Source organism: Somniosus microcephalus, chromosome 29, assembly GCF_052327205.1.
Source record: "Somniosus microcephalus isolate GS21.2 chromosome 29, FLI_Smic_1.0, whole genome shotgun sequence".
Classification (NCBI taxonomy): domain Eukaryota; kingdom Metazoa; phylum Chordata; class Chondrichthyes; order Squaliformes; family Somniosidae; genus Somniosus; species Somniosus microcephalus.
Genome location: NC_141015.1, coordinates 17,775,245 through 17,794,336, shown reverse-complemented (window position 1 = coordinate 17,794,336; position 19,092 = coordinate 17,775,245). Strand labels below are relative to the sequence as shown.

At 43.4% G+C, this 19,092-nt stretch overlaps 1 protein-coding gene across 4 annotated transcripts in view; it reads left to right on the top strand.

The window, feature by feature from the left end:
- ncoa4 (nuclear receptor coactivator 4) overlaps positions 1-15,962 on the top strand; it is a 48,795-nt gene extending 32,833 nt beyond the window's left edge. For 3 of the 4 annotated variants that reach the window (XM_085970279.1, XM_085970280.1, XM_085970278.1), the window contains exons 4-12: positions 1,237-1,325; positions 2,363-2,471; positions 3,354-3,431; positions 4,544-4,657; positions 6,355-7,584; positions 9,746-9,826; positions 10,653-10,748; positions 12,013-12,099; positions 13,663-15,962. In XM_085970279.1, coding sequence (XP_085826405.1) covers positions 1,237-1,325; positions 2,363-2,471; positions 3,354-3,431; positions 4,544-4,657; positions 6,355-7,584; positions 9,746-9,826; positions 10,653-10,748; positions 12,013-12,066 — 1,851 coding nt within the window. In that variant the 3' untranslated portion in view covers positions 12,067-12,099; positions 13,663-15,962. The remainder of the gene's footprint in view (positions 1-1,236; positions 1,326-2,362; positions 2,472-3,353; positions 3,432-4,543; positions 4,658-6,354; positions 7,585-9,745; positions 9,827-10,652; positions 10,749-12,012; positions 12,100-13,662) is intronic. The other variant, XM_085970281.1, reaches the window with a different exon arrangement.
- Positions 15,963-19,092: the final 3,130 nt, after the last annotated feature.

Below are 19,092 nucleotides of genomic sequence, written 5' to 3'. Positions count from 1 at the left end.
TTTGTGAACATTGTGCCTTATAAGATGCTGCATTATGTGTGCTGACAGATTGATCCTTTGTATTTATATTGAAATCCTAATCATAGACGCAGCTTTTTAGTAATAAACTGAGCCAATGTGTACAATAAAACCTGAAGCGAGTGATGTATCTCAGGACTGAAACAATCAATGTTTTGTCCTCTACTGCATTGCCTATTCTATTTCCCCAACGTTGCCTGCCTCCACCCTTTCTCTGCCCCATCGCCACTAAAATCCTTCTCCATGCTTTTATCATCTCTAGGCTTGATGATTCTTATCATCCCCTGCGTTTCATAAATTCCACCTGATCCAAAACAGCTGCCCATCTCCTGCCCTGCACTAAGTCCCATTTGCTCGTCATCTTTGACCTACACTAACTCCCACCCAGTCCCCTCAACTTAATAACGTTCTATCCTTGTCCTCATTTTCAGATCCCTCCATAATCTCATTGCTCCCTATTTCTGCAACCTCCTTCCAACCTTGTATCCCTTTGGCTCTCCGACAGACCGTTTGTGCTTCTCCTCCCTACCCCCCATCCCTTTTATAAAGGGAAGTTGTTTAGTTCCTTGCTCTAATAACACTTCAGGCTGCTGGTGGTGGAGATTTGGAATCTAAAATTGTTTTTTTTTTTAAATAAAAAGTGTTCTAACTGATTTGAGCAGTGGACCACATCAAAACCTTAATTGGATTTGGCCAGATGAATGGATACCTGGATTGATCCAACTTCACATTTAATTTCTTATTAATGCCAGAGACGTCATCATGAATCTTTGCCTCTTGCATTTCCTGCTGAGTGAAACGTTACCAGATCTTCCCCTTGCAGCTTGGCTCAGTTGGTAGCACTTCTGCTCCTGAGATGGAATGTTTTAAGTTGGAGTTGGGCTTGAGTGCATAAACTAGGCTGACACTCTTGAGACGTACTGAGGGAGTGCTGCATTGTTGGCAGTGTGATCCTTCAAATGAGACATTAAACTGAGGTCCCATATGCCTGTTCAGGTGGACGTTAAAGATCCCACGGCACTATTTGAAGAGGAGCAGTGATTTCTCCGTGTTCATCACACTGCTGTCTGTAGGTTGCTGCAGGCGCAGTATAGCTGCCACCTTTGGCCATGCAGCAGTCCCTGCACTCCCAAGAGTAATTAACTGTGCAAAGAATTTTTGAGAGGTGTTGACATGCTATAAGGTGCTGTGTAAATTGCAAGTTTTATTTCCCCCTAGCTGCTGGGTCAGTTCAACTGCCTTATTCATCAATTGGAACATCCCCAGTCTAACCTTCCAGCCAATCAAATTACAACCTGCCTGGAGAGGTGAGAGTTGCCACACTCCGAATTGTGGCATTTTTTATTACAAGTTATTGATCTGTATATTCCTTACAAAGTGTGATCTCGAAATCTGAGTTCAGTTGTAGAAAGATGTGATTGCACTAGAGCGGGTACAAGGGCGATTTACGAGGGTGTTGCCAGGACTGGAGAATTTTTAGCTGAGGAAAGATTGGATAGGCTTGCTTTCTTTGGAATAGAGGACGCTGAGGGGGGAGACTTGATTGAGGTATGTAAAATTGAGGGGCCTAGATAGAGTGGAATGGAAGGACCTATTTCCCTTAGCAGAGAGGTCAATAACCAGGGGGCATTCATTTAAAGCAATTGGTAGAAGGATTCGAGGGTAGTTGAGAACTTTTTTCACCCAGAGGGTGGTGGAAGGCTGGAACTCACTGTCCGAAAGGGTGGTAGAGGCAGAAACCCTCATCGCATTTAAAAAGTACTTGGATATGCACTTGGAAGTGTCGTAACCTACAAGGCTACAGACCAAGAGCTGGAAAGTGGGATTAGGCTGGATAGCCCTTTTTCAGCCGGCACAGACATGATGGGCCGAATGGTCTCCTGTGCCATAAATATCTATGATTCTATAACTTCAAGTAAGCAAAATGGGACCTTTGCTTTCAGCTTGTGGTATAATAAATAGCCCAGCTCTGTTCAATGCATAGCTGTGTGTGACTGATTAGGAGGGGGTTTGGGATTCAGCAGTACTGTTTCAAATAATGCCCCATTCATAGTAAAGATATTTGGAGTTAGCAATCAGGTTCTAATCAGTGTCTGAAAGAACAGTAATGACATTGAAATCAGATTGTATGGAAGTTGAGAGCTTACTTTACACCACTACCCCAACCTGTGGTGGTCTCCATGTAAACAAAAGCCCCTGTCTTTGAAGGGGCAAGTGGGGAATACATAGAATGGCCTGCTTGTGTTATAATATGCTCCCACAGCTCCCTCCAAAACAAAAGGATCATGAAATAAATAAGAAAGCAACACAGCCTCTTACTGAGTTGGTGTATATCCTATTCCAGATTGAAGAACCTGGCATTGAAACCAGAAGAATCTCCCACCCTGAATTTTGAGGCCGACGTCCCTTCACTCCGCCAAGCCATTACAAGCTTTGGGACCATCAAAACGCCGGTAAGAGTCTTAACCTATCTACTAGTTCAAAGAAAATTTGTTTTTGTTGTCATAAGAGTTTATGGTATGGAGCAAATCAAATGTTTGATTTAGTGGAAGGCTTGTATCGAGGTGCGAAATGACCCTTTAATAGCTGCGTACCAATGTACAATGAACTCTTGAACACACTTCATTTGTAGCACTGCAGGCTTCTACATTGGCCAATTGCCCATGTGGCTTCTTTGAGAAAGGTTGCTTCACTAATGACAGTTGATGTTGTAACTGTTCAGATTGGGCCCTACATTTTAGTGTAATAAAGCGACTGACTATTAATCTAAATTTAGCACCCACAAGAATCAGAATAGCCAACATTTTAACTTTGTAGCTTGAGGTTGTGCAGTTCTTTTCCCTGATATTCCTCAAGGCTCTGCTCTCACTTGCTCCCGTTAAAATGCCTCAACAGGTGATGAGTGCCACTTTACCGATGCTGCTAACTGCTGTGGCTGTGAGAGGTATAATCTGTGCCACGCGAAAGCTGCTTTAGTGACCAAACAGTCAGGCAGGATCACAATTTTTGTCGTATCAACATGGTGGCTAATGATTGGATGGATTTGGAGTCTTGGGGTAGATTTTAAACGTCGATTAGAAGAACAGTTTCTCACTCCGAGAAGAGGTAATCATCCTATTTCTGGGCTGAATTTGAATCTCTGTTATGAAGTAAAAGGCAGGTGACTAATGCAGTTCCAAGTTTTGGGACAAAAGTTTAGTTAGCATTTACACCAAGCGAGTGACAATGAGTGCAGATTTAGTTTGGCAAGTGTGACCGGTAGGATTCTTTGTGTATATTGGCTGCACAACTACAGGAATCAAAGAACTAAAGGAATTATTTCTGGTCTGGTGCAGATTTCAGAGACTGAGTGCAGGAATTCTTGCAGCATGGCAGCTGATCTGGATTACTGCTTGGTACCAATGCTGACAAAGGTAAGTAATTTGTGACCTCTGCAGTTCTAGTGAGCTGATTTTGTTGATCCCGATCTGTGCTTTGTATTGTTTAAAAGCTGCACTTTTTCACCACATGCTGGAGAGTATGTGCAAAGTGCACAACACATTCATGGTGCCAATTGCTGTATGAAGGCTACAGATTGTGCTGGGAATGCACAGGGATTGAAAACCATTCTAGCAGGGTTAAGAGTGTAAAATTGGGCAATGTCGGGGATCACTGGTTGCTGTTCAGACAAATGAAAGGTGCATTTTACTTTTGCTGCTGTGATTTGTAGCTCCCATTACCTGTACTGTTGCTGGATAGTTCCACGCACCGCTTTAAATCCAGCTGTGAAGTGGAGTTTTCTGGAGTATCAACTAGTTTATACGTGAATTGAACATTGGAGTGCAGTTCATTATTACCTGAATGTTAAAGTGTGTCTGCTCGCTTTCCTATCAAACGCCGCTAACTTTGGTTGTCTTCAGTTGTAACCTTGATCCTTGTAATATCCAAAGTGGCAGCTCTTTCAAGATGGGATCATTGCTCAAAGACTCTCAAAGCCTTAATTACAAGTACACTATTAATGTTTTGTGATTAAGCTGGTGTTGCACCAAGAGTTGTATTTAAATGTCTTCGCAATTGAATCGTGGCATTGTGGATTATATTCAAGCATGCAGGTAAGATTTGTGGCATTATAGAACTGCTCCTGTACAACAGTGATATTCAGCTTTAACCTTAGGGCTGTAATGTATTGGCATATTGAGTATATTATGTGTTTTATTCGGGTGATGGGTATACTGTGGGGGGACTATATTTCATTCAGGCCGTGGGTGAGTGCCGATCACCTGGTTGTAGCTCATGAGAAAATTAGCAAGCATCTGTTCTGTGCCTCCCATGGTGGAATGACCAGAGATTTTAATGCCCCATGAAACATTGTGCCGGACCTGTTTCTTTTCGGTCTCTCTGTGCACTTGTGCAGCACACTGCAGGTGTCACACTCTGGGGCATTGGGCCATCTCGTGAACCATATGTTGTGCTGTAGAAGCTGACTGTGCCTACTTTATATCCCTAACTTAATGCAATAGCTCTAATGTTGGCTTTGTTCTTACAGAAAACATTCCCCAGCGGAAAGGATTGCCCACTCGCTGACTGGCTGTGTAGCCCTCCTGCTGTACGGATGCCAATGTTGAACCTGCAAGATTGTCTGCTGAAACAGTCAGGCCAGGTGGGTATTGATACACTGCCTGCAGATGTAAATTCTGTTCAATGCTGATAGTTAGGGTGGAGTGTTCGATACTGTTGTCACTATTTCTAAATAGCTCACTACTAGTGTCTGTCACTGCTAGGAGCAATTTGCGATACTGAATTAAGAGCTTCGTGTAGGAATAACGTGTTTGTTTCCTCCTGTCGCATGTAATACACACCGATCTATCAGTATGTTCTGACAGCTTCCTGAACTTTAAATGATGTGACATTGTGGAACTGTTTGTACTGAGCTGCCAGTAAAGACTTGGTATCCGCATGCTTTCTCATTCTTTTTATATATATATATAATGAAATTTCTGAGCTAAATCCATTTGCAACAAAGAACAATTGTGATACGGATGTTTTTTTTGTGTAAAGGCCAGTAAAGTCCAAGTGAAAGCATCCATTTATATCTCTGCCCAGCTCTGGAGATTTTCTGGTGGGCCCTCGCAGAGTGATGTTTCACGAGACCAAAGGAAGGTCCTAGCTTGCAGTGTGGCTTTTGGGCAGTTGTTCAAACCTTTTGATACAAGGTGGAATTTAATTGGATGTGTCTATATTTTAAAAAAAAAATGAAAACGCCTCTAGTTCAGTGCTTTCAGTCTCGTTAAGGCTATAACGTTACAGGGTTAAGGAAATGCTTGAAGGTGGGAGAAGTCGAGAGAGTTTTGCATTGCTTCTAATCCAGGGACAACCTAAAAATGGAGACTAGCTGACTGGTTTGAAACTAAAGACACAACTGTTTGCTACACGTCACCCGAATGTCTTTTTGTTTGTGTGAGTATGTCTGAGGCTGGAGCTGGATTTAACTTGATGTAAATTTTCATGACTTGCTATTTTTAAAGTGTATAAAGTTTTAATCTATATTTTAATAGTAAAATAAAATGGGGTGTGATGTGGTACATTGGTCTGTTAAAGTATGTTAAAGTACAAATGTCATTGCTTGGTTAAAGGTTCCCATTAAGTGCTGATAAAAGATATTAATCCTTGAACTGTGGCCCATCTAATCTTGGCAGTGCAATTTATCAAACCATTAGATATTTTAAACATAGTACAGGAAAGTGTATGATTGGCAAACCATACGTGTCTACAGTTGGGTGTCGATCTTTCACTTGATTTTAAATGGCAAGCTCTCCTAATTGAGGACCACTAACGCTCAGCTCATATTGAATGGTCTGTAAGGTGAGCTGTTTCCCTTCATATTGAATTGAGCCTGTTTATACTGCAGAGTGGATTCATTAATACCCACAGCAACTTTGCATGTTACTATTTTTGCAAGCTTCTATTACTCTGGTTGTGGACTTTCTTTGGCGTTGAGCAGATGTCCACACTGGCCGGAAGTGAGCTCAGCCTATCTGGGACTAGTCAAAACCTAAGGACATGTACTACCAATGATACTTACCTGGAGATTGGCAACTAAAGCAACTGCTCTTGCCCCATGTTTTGCTACTAACCTTTGGAAATATGCCTGTTGGAGGCAACCCTGTGAGATGAACAGAAGGTGGATCAGAGGATATATAATGGCATTGAACCGGGATAGTTGGTATATTTGGAATTCTATGCTTGGTTTATGTGTGTGCATCTCTGGAATTGATTAATGATGGGATTCAGTCTGAGGTCTGGCTAGTGTTAAGTATCAAGAATGTATGAAATTGACTGACTTTAATTTTTCCATAGGGATCACCATCAAACCTGAGTGCAACAGATCTGGACCACTACAAAATGCGAGCCTGGGGAGATGATCAGGACCTCGAGCACTGGCTGCCTCCCAAAAAGCAGAAGAGTAACTCAGCGGAGAACATCACTCCTCAACAATGCACCCAAGCCACCATCGGCTGTAACCTGAGCCCAAAAGACCCAGACTACTACAGAGTGCAGGCCTGGGGTCACCGGCAGGGCCTGGGGCACTGGCTGCTTCCCACAAAGCAGAGTGATGACTCGACAGAGAAGACCACTGCACAGCAGCGCGCTAGTTCCACTAATGAAACTCCAACAGACCTAAATTACTACAAATTGCAGGCCTGGGGGCATCGGCAAGGCCTTGAGCACTGGCTACTTCCCAACCAGCAGAAATCCGATCCTACCAAGAATGCCCCTGCACGTCAGCGTACCGAGTCATCTGGTAGTTCTTCCACCTTTGAGCTAATCGAGGAATCTGATATGGAGGCTGTGGACCAAGAAATGGAAGAGCCAAGCCCACCTTCTGGAAAAGTGAGTGTCGCCGATGTGAAGAACGCACATTCTGAAAAAGCAAGTGGCAGCAGCGTCAATGAAGACCAGTGGAAATCCATCACTTGGCCTTTCAGAGAGAAGTATACCACCAGCGAGTGGCTTTTGAAGCCTAGCAAGGGTGAATCCTGTGGTAGTTGCTGTGGTGTTCAGACGAAAGCGATCGAGATTGAAAACCTGGGCAAGCTGAAGTGCCTGAGCGAGCACCACGGTGCCAAGAAGTCGCCGCCTGCTTCACCAAATGATGCCCGCCATCGTCCGTCCCCGCCGCCAATCCGCGTGGCGGACGCATGCAAAGCCAACGAGCAGTGCAGCAGCTTCTCGGAGTGTGTGTGCGGCCGGAGCTGCGAAAAGGAGGCGGTCAACGAGTGGCTCCTCAAACAAGGAGGGAAGGACAAGAATGGCGTGCAGACTGGTCAGCCAAGCAAATGGGCCACAGAGCAGCAGCAGAACCAATTAGACAAGTGGCTGCATCCCCAGTCCAGAGCCGCACAAGAGCCACTCCCGGAGTCCCCCGTCAACAGTCCTGTGAAGTCGCCTGAAGAGCTGAAGTCAAACACTCCAGTCGACACGCCCATGAATCTGGATAAGTCGGTGGCCTCTAAAACACCCGAGGGCACAGAGAAGGGAGCCGAGTTTGAAATAGAAAATAAATTTCTGTTGCGCAAGAACACACAAGTAAGAATCTCCACCCTGCCCCCAAAACTGTACTGAATCATATTGCTTAGTCTGTTTACTACCTGTTTAATTTAATAGCGTGGATTGCTTCATCGTTTTGTCATTGAGCTAGGTGGGCCAATAATGAAGCAGTTCCATTCACCAGATGGGTAGGAAAATCAGTAGCCAGCACAAAACCAATCATCGCTTAAAAATTAATACTTTGCTTCACTTCTCAAGGTGGCCATACTGCATTTTAAACCAATGAGCATTTGCAGTAACAAGAGAAACACAAATTTCAGAAGCAAGTTCTACAAGAATCAACAGCGGCCGTAAATTTGCCTGCCGTGGAAATGCCTGAAGCATTCCTCCACACAGTCGCGCCTCTTTCCCCGCGGCCGGAGCTCTACTATGTTCCCAGTGATTGCGGATACTTCTTTGCAATCTGGGCAAGCGCCATCTCCCTTTGCAGCCTGTGACAATTAGGAGGCTACCATTTTTATGCCTGGCACACTCTTGCTGCTGGCTCACTGTCCCTTACTGCACTGAATAAATTGGGGAGTTCATGCACCCTGACTTTAGTTCTGAAATCTCTACGAGTGAAAGTAGTTATTGGGCCTCACTAGTAAAGTGGACTGGCAGGCAGTGAACAGCCGTGAATATCAATGAGATCTTTTGGTACATTCTGGGTAGTAAGTATTAGAGATTGGAACAAGTTGTGTGACTCCACTGAATGAACTTTTTTTTTTAGCTGAACCTGTGAGTTATCACAGTTTAAGTTATTTATATAACTTGCATTTATATAGAGCTTTTAACGTAGTAAAATGTCCCAAGGCGCTTCACGAGCATGGTCACCGAGCCACATGAGATATTAGAAAAGGTGAGCTATGTTTTAAGGACCAAACAGACTTGAACTAGGTCTCGGACATCATTAATAATGGAAGCAATTCCCAGCAGTGGTACGTGGGTTACAGTTTTACTCCTTTGATTTATATACTGTTAGATATCCAGCTTAGTATTTCGTTTGTGAAAGGTATGAAGGCTTTCTAGCGCATTAGCCTCGTGGACATTGCTTAAAAATCATTAAATGGGTAAAAGATCTTCAGTAACAATTCCAAAGGTCCCCGTTTAATGAGGCTAATGATTAGAAAGCTGTGCTTTCACCTCAACGAGCTGGGTTCTAAACTAACAGACTGGGGCCGAAGCCGCCTTTCATTTTCAGGCTGCTATGGTTGCACATTGTCCTACGCTTGCCAATTATTCTATTGGATAGGATTTACCTCCGACTTTGACCTCTACCTGAACGCCATCAAATGATTACTGTCCAGAAGTTTTGTGTGACTGGTTTAGTCATTTTACATCTCACTCACTGAGCGCTTTACAAGGAAATGCATTAAAACATAAGAGTCATCAAGACAAGTTATGCATAGCTCATAGAGCATGACACAAACCCCAGTTGGTGTTGATCATAGAGTAGTTTTTTGCGGTAAAAAGGGTTGCTTGCGTATGTCTGTGTTGTTTGTCAAAACCCAGGAGATTTTTGATGTAATTGACATCTTTCTCCTCCGTCAAGTTCATCTCCGCAAAGAATAGGACAGCTGGCGTAGATAGACGATCGCATGGGGAATTGAGTTAGATAGACTCTAGGTGCGATGGGGTCGACAGGTCACAATGCAATCTACGCATTTTTGTCAAATGTATCCAGTAGGAGGATGCAGCTTCTCGGTGCAAGCTGTGGGTTCAGTTAGATTCCTTGAATCTAGTATTGGATTTTTGAAAGTTGAACGTGGGAGTGTAAATGGACTCTGACTTTGAGCCCTGGGTCTACTGGTGAATATCAGTAATCTGCTATTGCTCAGATATCGGGGCTGGTCTTTGGTGTGGCTGATTCACTCCCCAGCCCCTCTCCATGAGCCAGCTGTTGGTGTACAGGAAATGTCGGTGTCGCCAATTGTTGTGACTCTGCAGCAGTTTCATGAGTAACTCGGTGTGACTGCACAGGGGCACAACTTGTATCTGACTGACCTCACTGCTGGTTTGGCTTATTCTTCCCTGTATTGAACTAAGCTTGAGGATAGTGCAATGCAGCTAAAGTGGAAATTATTTTTCAAAGTTCTGGTATTCATTAGCCTACAATGCTTGGTGTTTCACAGTCCATTGAACTGTCTGTGTTTGTGCATAGGAACTGAATGGTATACCCGAAGTGTCCAGTCTTTTCTTTAATATGAACCTTTCTGCCGATCGAGAGAAGATTCCTGCAAAGGTCAGTATCTGTGCAGTGGAGTGTTGCCAGTGTAAATAGGCTATCTGACTGGGTATTGTATAGCTGTACTGTGCAGCTAATCTTTCACTGATTTACTGCAACTGTACAGAAGCGTCTACCCAGCAAGTGTTGGGAGGCCCCAATTCTGGCCTAGTCTGTTATCCATGTACATACCTTCCAACAGGGTGGCATTTATGCACCGTATAACACAATTTATGCAGCGCATTACACTTGTGGGTGATGGCGTCACTGGGTGAGAAATTTATATGACAAAGCATTTATTGCTGGGGACAGTGGCACAGTACGTGAGCAGTTTACCACTTGGTACTTGGATTTGAAACCAGCACAGACTGATTCAGGTTGGCTGTGATGCTGTCGCCATCTTCTCCTATGTGGCTGCATAGCCTGTTAGTGCTTGCTGTCTGACTTCAAGTGGAAAAACAGCTGCTTGGTTGTCGGCAGCTGTGGGACAGGGACCACAGTTGAGCATTAGGAGAGGAGATGTTAAAACTTTGGGGGTGGGTATCTTTTAGGGTAAATGAAGCTCTACCCTGCATCTGATCGATACTGTGCCAGAGCACTGGGCGCTTGATGCTTGTATTAGGTGAAAAAGTGAGGATGCTCCTTTCTCCAACACATCTCTTTGATAGGGTTTTACTGTCATTTTCATTGTAATAGGGAGAGATCAGATCTGGTGCAGTTAAAGCCATTTTCCTTGAGGGTTGGAGCAAAGTCTTAGTAATCTAAATTACATAAATATTTGCAACCGTTTCTGATTAATTCCGTCAAATCTCTGATCCATAAACTTTTTTCTTTTTCCATTTAGGATCAATCCAGCCAATCCAAACCATTTGGCGATATGTTTGCTCACTTTAAGGAGCCTTTTGATCCAGAGAAGTGGCTGTACAAAGGTCCTCGCCGGGTCAGTAATGGAATTTGTACAGACTTGGGAGGGGGAGAATTGGGTGGTAGGTGAACTGCATTCATGAAGCCATGTCCCACCCGCCCAGGATTGCAGACGTAATAGAGCGTTTGTTTTCTGCTGCATTATCTGAGGTGGAAACTGAAAGTAGTCAGCCCAGGGAGTCTGGAATTGGCAGTAGCTGAGGGGTTTGTTTGTGCAGTGGCTGCATGTTCACTAAACATTAAGTCAATGCAGAGCACGGTTTTGCACAGCCAAATAAAGGCACACGGGGAATTTCTGGCATGTCAGGGAGGAAATGTCCTGACGGAGCAGTTTCAGAAGCAAGAAGTTATTATTTGGTTTTAAGATTTTTGTTAGGCAAGAGTATTAAGAGATATAAAACCAGGGTAGTTAATGGAGTTAAGATACAGAAAAGCCATCATCTAATTGAATGGCGGAACAGGCTTGAGGGCTGACTGGCCTACTCGTGTTCTTATTATCTCATAGAATCATAGAATGTTTACAGCACGGAAGAAGGCCATTCGGCCCGTGGAGCCCGTGCCGACTCTCAGCTATCCCACTCCCCTGCCCTTTCCCCATAGCCCTGCAAATTTTTTTCTATCAGATACTTATCCAACTCCCTTTTGAAAGATGAGATCGAGTCTGCCTCCACCATCCTTTCAGGCAGTGCATTCCCGATCCTAACCACTCGTATGTCGCCTTTGGTTCTTTTCCCATTCACCTTAAATCTGTGTCCTCTGGTTCTCGACCCTTCTGCCAATGGGAACAGTTTATGTATCTACTCTGTCCAGACCCCTCATGATTTTGAACACCTCCAGCTAATCTTCTCTTAATCTTCTCTGCTCCAAGGAGAACAATCCCAGTTTCTCCAGTCTTATCAACGTAACTGAAGTCCCTCATTCCTGGAATCATTCTCGTAAATCTTTTCTGCACCTTCTCTAAGGCCTTTATATCCTTCCTAAAGTGTGGTGCCCAGAATTGGACACAGTACTCCAGTTGGGGCCAAACCAGTGTTTTATACAGGTTCATCATAAGTTCCACATTTTTGTACTCTGTACCTCTATTTATGAAGCCCAGGATCCTGTAAGCCTTTTTAACTACTTTCTTAACCTGCCCTGCCACCTTCAATGATTTGTGCACATATACCCCCAGGTCTCTCTGTTCGTGCACCCCCTTTAGGATTGTACCCTTTAGTTTATCTTGTCTGAGTGTTGAAGCAATAGGTTAAATCCTTGTCTAATGATTTGTCTTTTCCATGTAGATTGAACAAGGCCCACGGGGTGCCTATATCCCAAAGGTCAATGGAGTCTGTTGATCAGAAGTGACTGGAAAAGAGCCCTCCAGTTAGGTTGGTAACACACACAGTATTTTTCTGTAATGCGAGCTAGAGCAGAAGGGTGTACCCAGGGCTTTTAACCGTTTGTAACGTTGCGATGGGAGTCTTGTGCACCAGCGTTCCTGGTATTGACACACAAGGTAGGAATCGGGACTTTAACTATTTGTACCTTTTCTTTGTACTTTTATACCTAAGTTTAGGATATTTTCATGGCGCGATACACCTGGAGTGACACGGCACAGACACAGTATTGTGTCTGATTCATGTAATGTCAGCTAACATGGGGTTGCTTTCACACGGAGTCAAGGAATGGAGGGAGACTCCGTGCTGTTGTTCATGCCTGCTTCCTAACGGCCAGTTCAAGAATTGCCGAGACTTGGGGAGAAAATTGTCTGCCAGACATCTGAAGGGGGATGTGATGCATTTAAATGAATGTGAAGGACACTAGGGGAGGAACTGCACGCTACTTAAATACCTTTGTACGACCCATGCCTAAATGGCACGCCTCCACTCTATTACTTTTCAGCTGAAGTAAAGGATCATCAATAAATGTTCATCTTCCTTCAAAATAAAGATTTGATCTTAGTCGCGTGTTGTGTATACGCCATCTGCACAATTCTTCCTGCCTCCAATCTCTTTTTCCCGCCCCCAGTCCCCCCTCTCGGCATTGGATTTTTCAGTTAATCTGATTTGCAGCATTTTTCTGCCTGCATTTCTATTTGGGTTGCTACCTTTTATGGCTTTGGCTGTTCTACCAGTCCACTGTACCTAACATCAGATCTTGCTTTCTGAGCACCTTTTCTCTGATAGAATTATCTGGTATTCCACAAGCTAACTGGCAGTCACTACATATGCTTTTTACCCGAGTCCTTAATTAAGTTCCATACTGACCAATGGTTTCTCCCATTCTCTGCACGGATCAAGAGGCTACTGTTGATTGTGTTTACTACATTCAGTGCTGATTCTCTCCAAGTTGAAATAATATTTAGTAGGTTCCCCCCAGAGTGATGTAGGCAAATGGATGCTTTCATTATCTGCTCCAGTACTTCGTACAAATAACTTAAACCATTTCCAATTATCTGCCAAATTTTTGGTCAGTGAGCTGGAAGTTGCAGCTTCATTTTTACTTTTCTGCACAAGACCTTTTTTTCTTTGCTTTGACTCGGATTTTCCATTCTCTCCCTTTTCACTACCTGCTCTGATGCCTTTGAATTTCTTTTAGGAATCTTTTTAATAATTAAAGGTTAATCAACAATTGACTTTAATATAAGGTAAGCGTTGTGTGACGTTGGCCAACAACTTTCCCTTCCGCCTCTGGTTGCAGCTGTCTGCCTCAACCTATTTGATATTTCAGGTGCTGTAACCATGACACTTTGGTCTGAGCAGATATCCGAAATGTATTGTGGAGCAACGTGGCGGTGATTGACTCATGCACAGGTAACCGAGGAAAGACTTTCCACTGGGATTTAGAGCAGTTCTTATGAAGCCAAAGGTGTTGAAAATGTCTTTCCTGAAATACAATAGACAGACCTTGCATCCGATCAATGACCTTTTTACCTTTTTTTCTCTTTGTAGCTTTGAACCACCAGCGCTAAAGATGAATGGGCTGACTTGCCTTTATTCTGGAACTCCATCAGACGCACACTTAACCCCATCTGATGAGATTCTGCTGATCAATTTCTTGCTTCTGCCTTGAAGACTACTCTGTGTTCAAATCCTTTCTGGTGTGTGTGAGTTGTACTGTGAAACTGGGTAGAGTCAACACGATGGGGAGATCTATGTATTCAGAACAGCGTTTCCTCCGCCCCATAAAAGTGACCATTTTCATCCGTGGCAATATGCAGCCTGTCCCACTGCTAACACCCTCCAGGGCAGGGTAGGGTTGGGGAGGGGGGCGTGGGTATATTAGCTAACCTATTAGTTAACCTGTATTCAGGGCCATTGCTAGCTGATTTGATTAGCAGTACTGCTGGTTACACTGTTAGAACAAGGAGTCCAGAATGCAAGCGTGTGAAATTGGTGCATTAATGATCTGCTCCTAGATGCCTTTATGAATTTGTTATATGTGGTGCCTCAAATTGCCTCGCTAGGGTACTGGACATATGAATGGATATACTAAATGCCAGTGGCAGAACATCAGTAGTGCACCAGTCTTTATATTGACAGGCAAGATGTTTAAATACTTGCTGAGGTGGCTCAGTGAAATGCCAGCTGTCCCATCAAGATGCTTGGCTAGATCGTTCACTATTGTACGTGATCACCCAATCCAGTGATTGAATCCTGAAAACTGCTGCAATAGAATCCCATTGTCCAGAGCAAATGAGTCTGCTGTTCATTGTTCAGACTCTTGTCCATTTGTATTGAAGCTGGAAGTATTCCCGGCCCTGGGGGGGGGTGGTTCATTCCCATGTAACAGTTTACCTGTTTTTCTCGTGCTGTTTGTGTGCAGATGTTAACGTTTGGAACAGAAGTTGAAATATTTTTGATGATATAATTTTAATTGAAGTGCTTCAGGATTTGACTTCTTTAGAAGGAAAAATTGGATCTTTGTAAAGGAGAAACGGCAAAACAGTCCGTGGTGACCCGTAACCAGCGAAGTTTTAATATGTGTGGTAGAGAAGAGCACAGGATGGTTAACCTATTCCAAAACTCCCTTTTCTTGGGGTATTTGATGGCCCATCACATTTGATTGTTTTATCACTAACCTTTCAATTTAATCCTTACTAATTAGGCCTAACCAGATAACTATTGACACAAATGGGATGATCCATTTGAAACTGCATCAGTTGCACCCACTGAGGATCCTTGAGTCGGGGATGATGTTTTGAGATGTGGGTAGTTTCAATGTAGTAACTGGAATGTAAAAAAACCCAGTAAAATTTAATCCAGTGATCCCAAGACACTATGTGGAGATTTTGAACTTGTTTATTTTAATGGACTCTTTTTTGATTGAAAGATGCTTGTTATTGTTTTGATCCTAAACATATAATGGACCATTGGGAGGTGGGGGGAGGAAGGAAGAGAGAGAAATTGTCTTGCAATGTGATGTCAATGTTGGAAACCCACCAGTTGCAGTATTGGTCTCTTCTGTCACTTTCACTGAATATGGACGATGGTATTGATCTGACTACATGTTGGGTCTTGGTGCGCGCTGCAATTGACAACTCCAGCTCGGTGTGTGGCCTCTTTCAGTCTCCTCTTGGTGCTGTTCAGTCCTGATAAATGGTTGGATCAGGACTCTTGAATTACGGGATTGAAAATGCCCTAGTTGGATCTGTCAATATCCTGGAAAGCTGAAGAGCAGACGTGCTCGGCAGTGACCCGCGGGTGATGGAAATCCCAGTACTGCCGCCTTGCCACAGGCTGGTGCAGCTTCTTACTCTTCAGTGAGCACATGTTCTGAGTGTGCAACATTTTACACTCATTCATAATTTTTAATTGAATAAAATCTGTGTGTATTGCCAATTTCACTATCGAGGTGAACACCTGCTTGTCTTTCTCGCTTCCCATATCTGCTCTTTTGTTTTTGTTGGTCAGCTTGTGTTTGAGAACTTGACCTTTTACAATGACCCGCTGCCAGGTCTTTGACGTATGGTAGTGTGACTTTAGAGGTATTACACAAGTCCTTCTGGTCCAATAGGGTGCCCATGTTAGCTCTTTGCTATAATCTGTTTCATTAATGTAGCCACCACTGATTTTTGTTGTATAATCGAAGTGTGGAAGCTACAGTGGACTTAATTACATTTCTTCTCTTTTTCTTTATTAAAAAACCTACCAGGACATTGGTTCCTCAGTCATCCTTATTTATGAATATTGGTTTTGATGGTGATCTTAAAATATGTAATCGTCTCAATAAATTGCTGCAGCAAAACTAAGCAGTGTCTCTGTCTTTCTTGTGCTTCTAGTGGGTGGTGTCTGGGTATAATATACAAGCCAGTTTTATACAATGCAACACGTTCAGATGAAGTTGTACATAATGCCTTGTATAGAGAGTGATAAATCTGACTGTTGCTCAGATAAAAGTTGTTTCGCTCTGTCTCTCCAATTTTGACCATGTGCCTCTCGTCTGCTCGGTGGGCCTCTCGCCTTTGCAATGTGCCTCTACGTACCTGTCTGAGCTTATGTTAACTCCTCAAAATAAGAAGGTTCACAGCATTTATATCAAGTTTACAGATTTATTGACCGTATAATAATTGATTGACTAAACATGCACTTAGACAAAACCTTGTGCGTTTTAGCTGGAGAATTCAAACCCGTTAAGTTCCAGATTCGGTGTACTGGGTGAGCCAAACCTTCCAATTCCAAAGTATCCATTCTAACGCCCATTTTTAAAAACTTTTTTTCCCTCTACCCTCCTACGTGACAATTCACAAGTTCCATAGCATTACTTCATTCAACACATTTGATTGTCCTGTCTTTGCAGCACGCAGACCATACCCCCAACTTGACTTGCACTCCCTCTCTTTTCAGATCTATGGTCTTTCTCAGGCAGGTGTTCACCTTTCAAGGCTAGAATGAACAGAAAGCTGTTTTGTGTCTGAGCATTAAATACTAGTTTTAACAAGTTATTTTCCCATCTGAAAAGGATGATGCAAATGTATCCTCCTGTGGAACTTGGTATCAACTAATTACTGAAATGCCTTTTAATTACATCCACGGTCCATTAGACTGTCTTGAAGTAAGACCAACTTTATTTTGCTTCCTTACAGGCTTATGCTGTTCTTTAAAATATGGCCTCCACCTGCCTCTGTATGGCCTTGTGTAGGCTTAGCGTACTGAAGCTCACATCAATCCCATTCAGCTCGTGGGTTCCTGGACACTGACCAACTGGCGATGCTGGTCATGTAATGGTTTGGCTGTTTCAGCAACACCTGTCCCATAATACCTGCACAGGTTACTGACCTGTTAATATTTACATTGTTACCCAACAATACGCCTCACTGCCAGAACGCAAACTCCTGTCCCAACTTTTGGCACTTCAGTTACACTCTGTCCTTGAAATATCATGAATGGGCACTTTGATCCTCTACAAACTAACTATCCCTCACACCAGGATCAGGCTACACCCTATGTCATTCGTTCTGTGAGCTCGGTGTCAGTCTCGTGTCTTCCAAAAAGCATTTGGACCCCACACTGTCCTGGTCTCGTGCCTCCCAGACTGCAATCTGCTTGCTGTACCCACCCACTTGTTTGCATTCATAACTTTCTGTTGCTCGAACTACCCCTTTGGGCTGATTGAGTCTGGTTCTGCTAAACGGCTCGCTGGTTGGTTAGTTCCCACCTGCTCGTTGGCTCGCTTCTTTGAGGCCGCAAGGTGATTGTCTCCCTCGGACTTCCAACGAGTGCTGGACTCTAGATCAAGCAACCATACCGTTAAATCACTTGGAACAACTTCCAGAAAGTGGCAACTAACTCCTACATTAATTCTAGATCTCTGCCCAATTTCGTTGTGCTCACTGCTGCTCCTTCAGTTAAATTTTAAACCACCTGTTCGGTCAGTGAGTTATACCTGTCCCACTTTTGCTGCCATTATTTGCAGTCTGGCCATTTTCCCTAACGCTTGGCAAAATGTTACTTCCATATGCAGACCCAAGTTTCCTGTGCTCCAATGACCAGCTTGCCAGTGATCATGTGGGATAGAGTGGTATGCCCTTAAACAGAGTGTTAAACTTGGGAATTTGGAGAGAGTGGGAGTCCCTGGTAATTACTGGGTGACTGAGTATTAACTGTAAAAAGTGAAATTTAGTTTTAACATTTTGAATTTAACTTAGAACTTTAAAAACTAGTTAACAGAAACTGCAGTCAGTGGCAGTTAACTCAGTGGCTGTAAGTGTTGGTCTTGAATAGGTGCTAATTACTGTGAGCAGGGAGCGGAGACTGCACTTGTACCTTGGGTGTGGCTCCAAAGGTATAAAAGTAAACTATCTGCTGACGCACAGAGTGAAACTTGGGAATTCCCTGCAGAGGGGGAAGGAGGTGCTGCTTTTGCCTTCAATACTTGTAGTGCTTTGTTACCGGTAAATATTTTATTTAATCTGCCTAGCACTTAAACTAGATTTAGTAATTAGCTAAAAACAAAACTATAAACTAAGTTAATTAAATAAAACAAGGTTATAAAGGGATGGCAGTGCAGGTGGTGTGCTGCAGCATGTGGGAGTTTGTGGAGAGCCTTGCGATCCCAGATAACCACGTCTGCAGTAAGTACCGGCATCTCGAAGGGCCGTATGGCCTACTCCTGCTCCTAATTCTTATGTTCTTCTACCCACTACGTTTGTGCTATTTCCCAAAAGGCAGAAAATACCACACTGACTAACTGAAGTGTACAGCCTAAACTGTGGTTAGATTTATGCACAGAAGAAAAATGATGCAATAACTTACATTTATATAGCTCCTTTAACAGTAAAATGTACCACAGTGCTTCACAGGAGAGTTAACAAACAAAATTTGACACCGAGTCACGTAAGGAGCTATTAAGTCAGGTGACCAAAAGCTTGGTCAAAGAGGTAGATTTTCTTAAAAGTAGGTGGAGAGGTTTAGGGAGGGAATTCCAGAGCTTAGGGCCTTGGCAACCGAAGGTACTGTCGCCAATGGTGGAGCAATTAAAATTGGGGATATGAGGCCAGAATTGGAGGAGTGCAGAGATCTTGGTGGGGATGGTTGTAGGGCTGAGGGTAACATAGGCATAGTGCCTAAAAACAAAGGGCTTCAAATGCACTCTTTCAAACTTAATTCTTACAGTATTAAGGGGATGAATTTCTTTGGGTTGGGGTCAAATTCTCCCGGTTGTCCGTCTGCTTTCGATAGAAGAGCCACAGAAACCCCAGAAAAACACGAATTGCGCAGCTGCCCTTCCAAAGAGCGGGAAATTCAGCCCTTAAGCAACAAAAGGAGGGACAGAGATATACAGTAAAGGGAGAGATATAGAGCTTAAATAAAATCCCAATTTGCAACCTCCATAAACTTATCCAAAACTCTGCTGCCTGTATCCTAACTCGCATCAAGTCC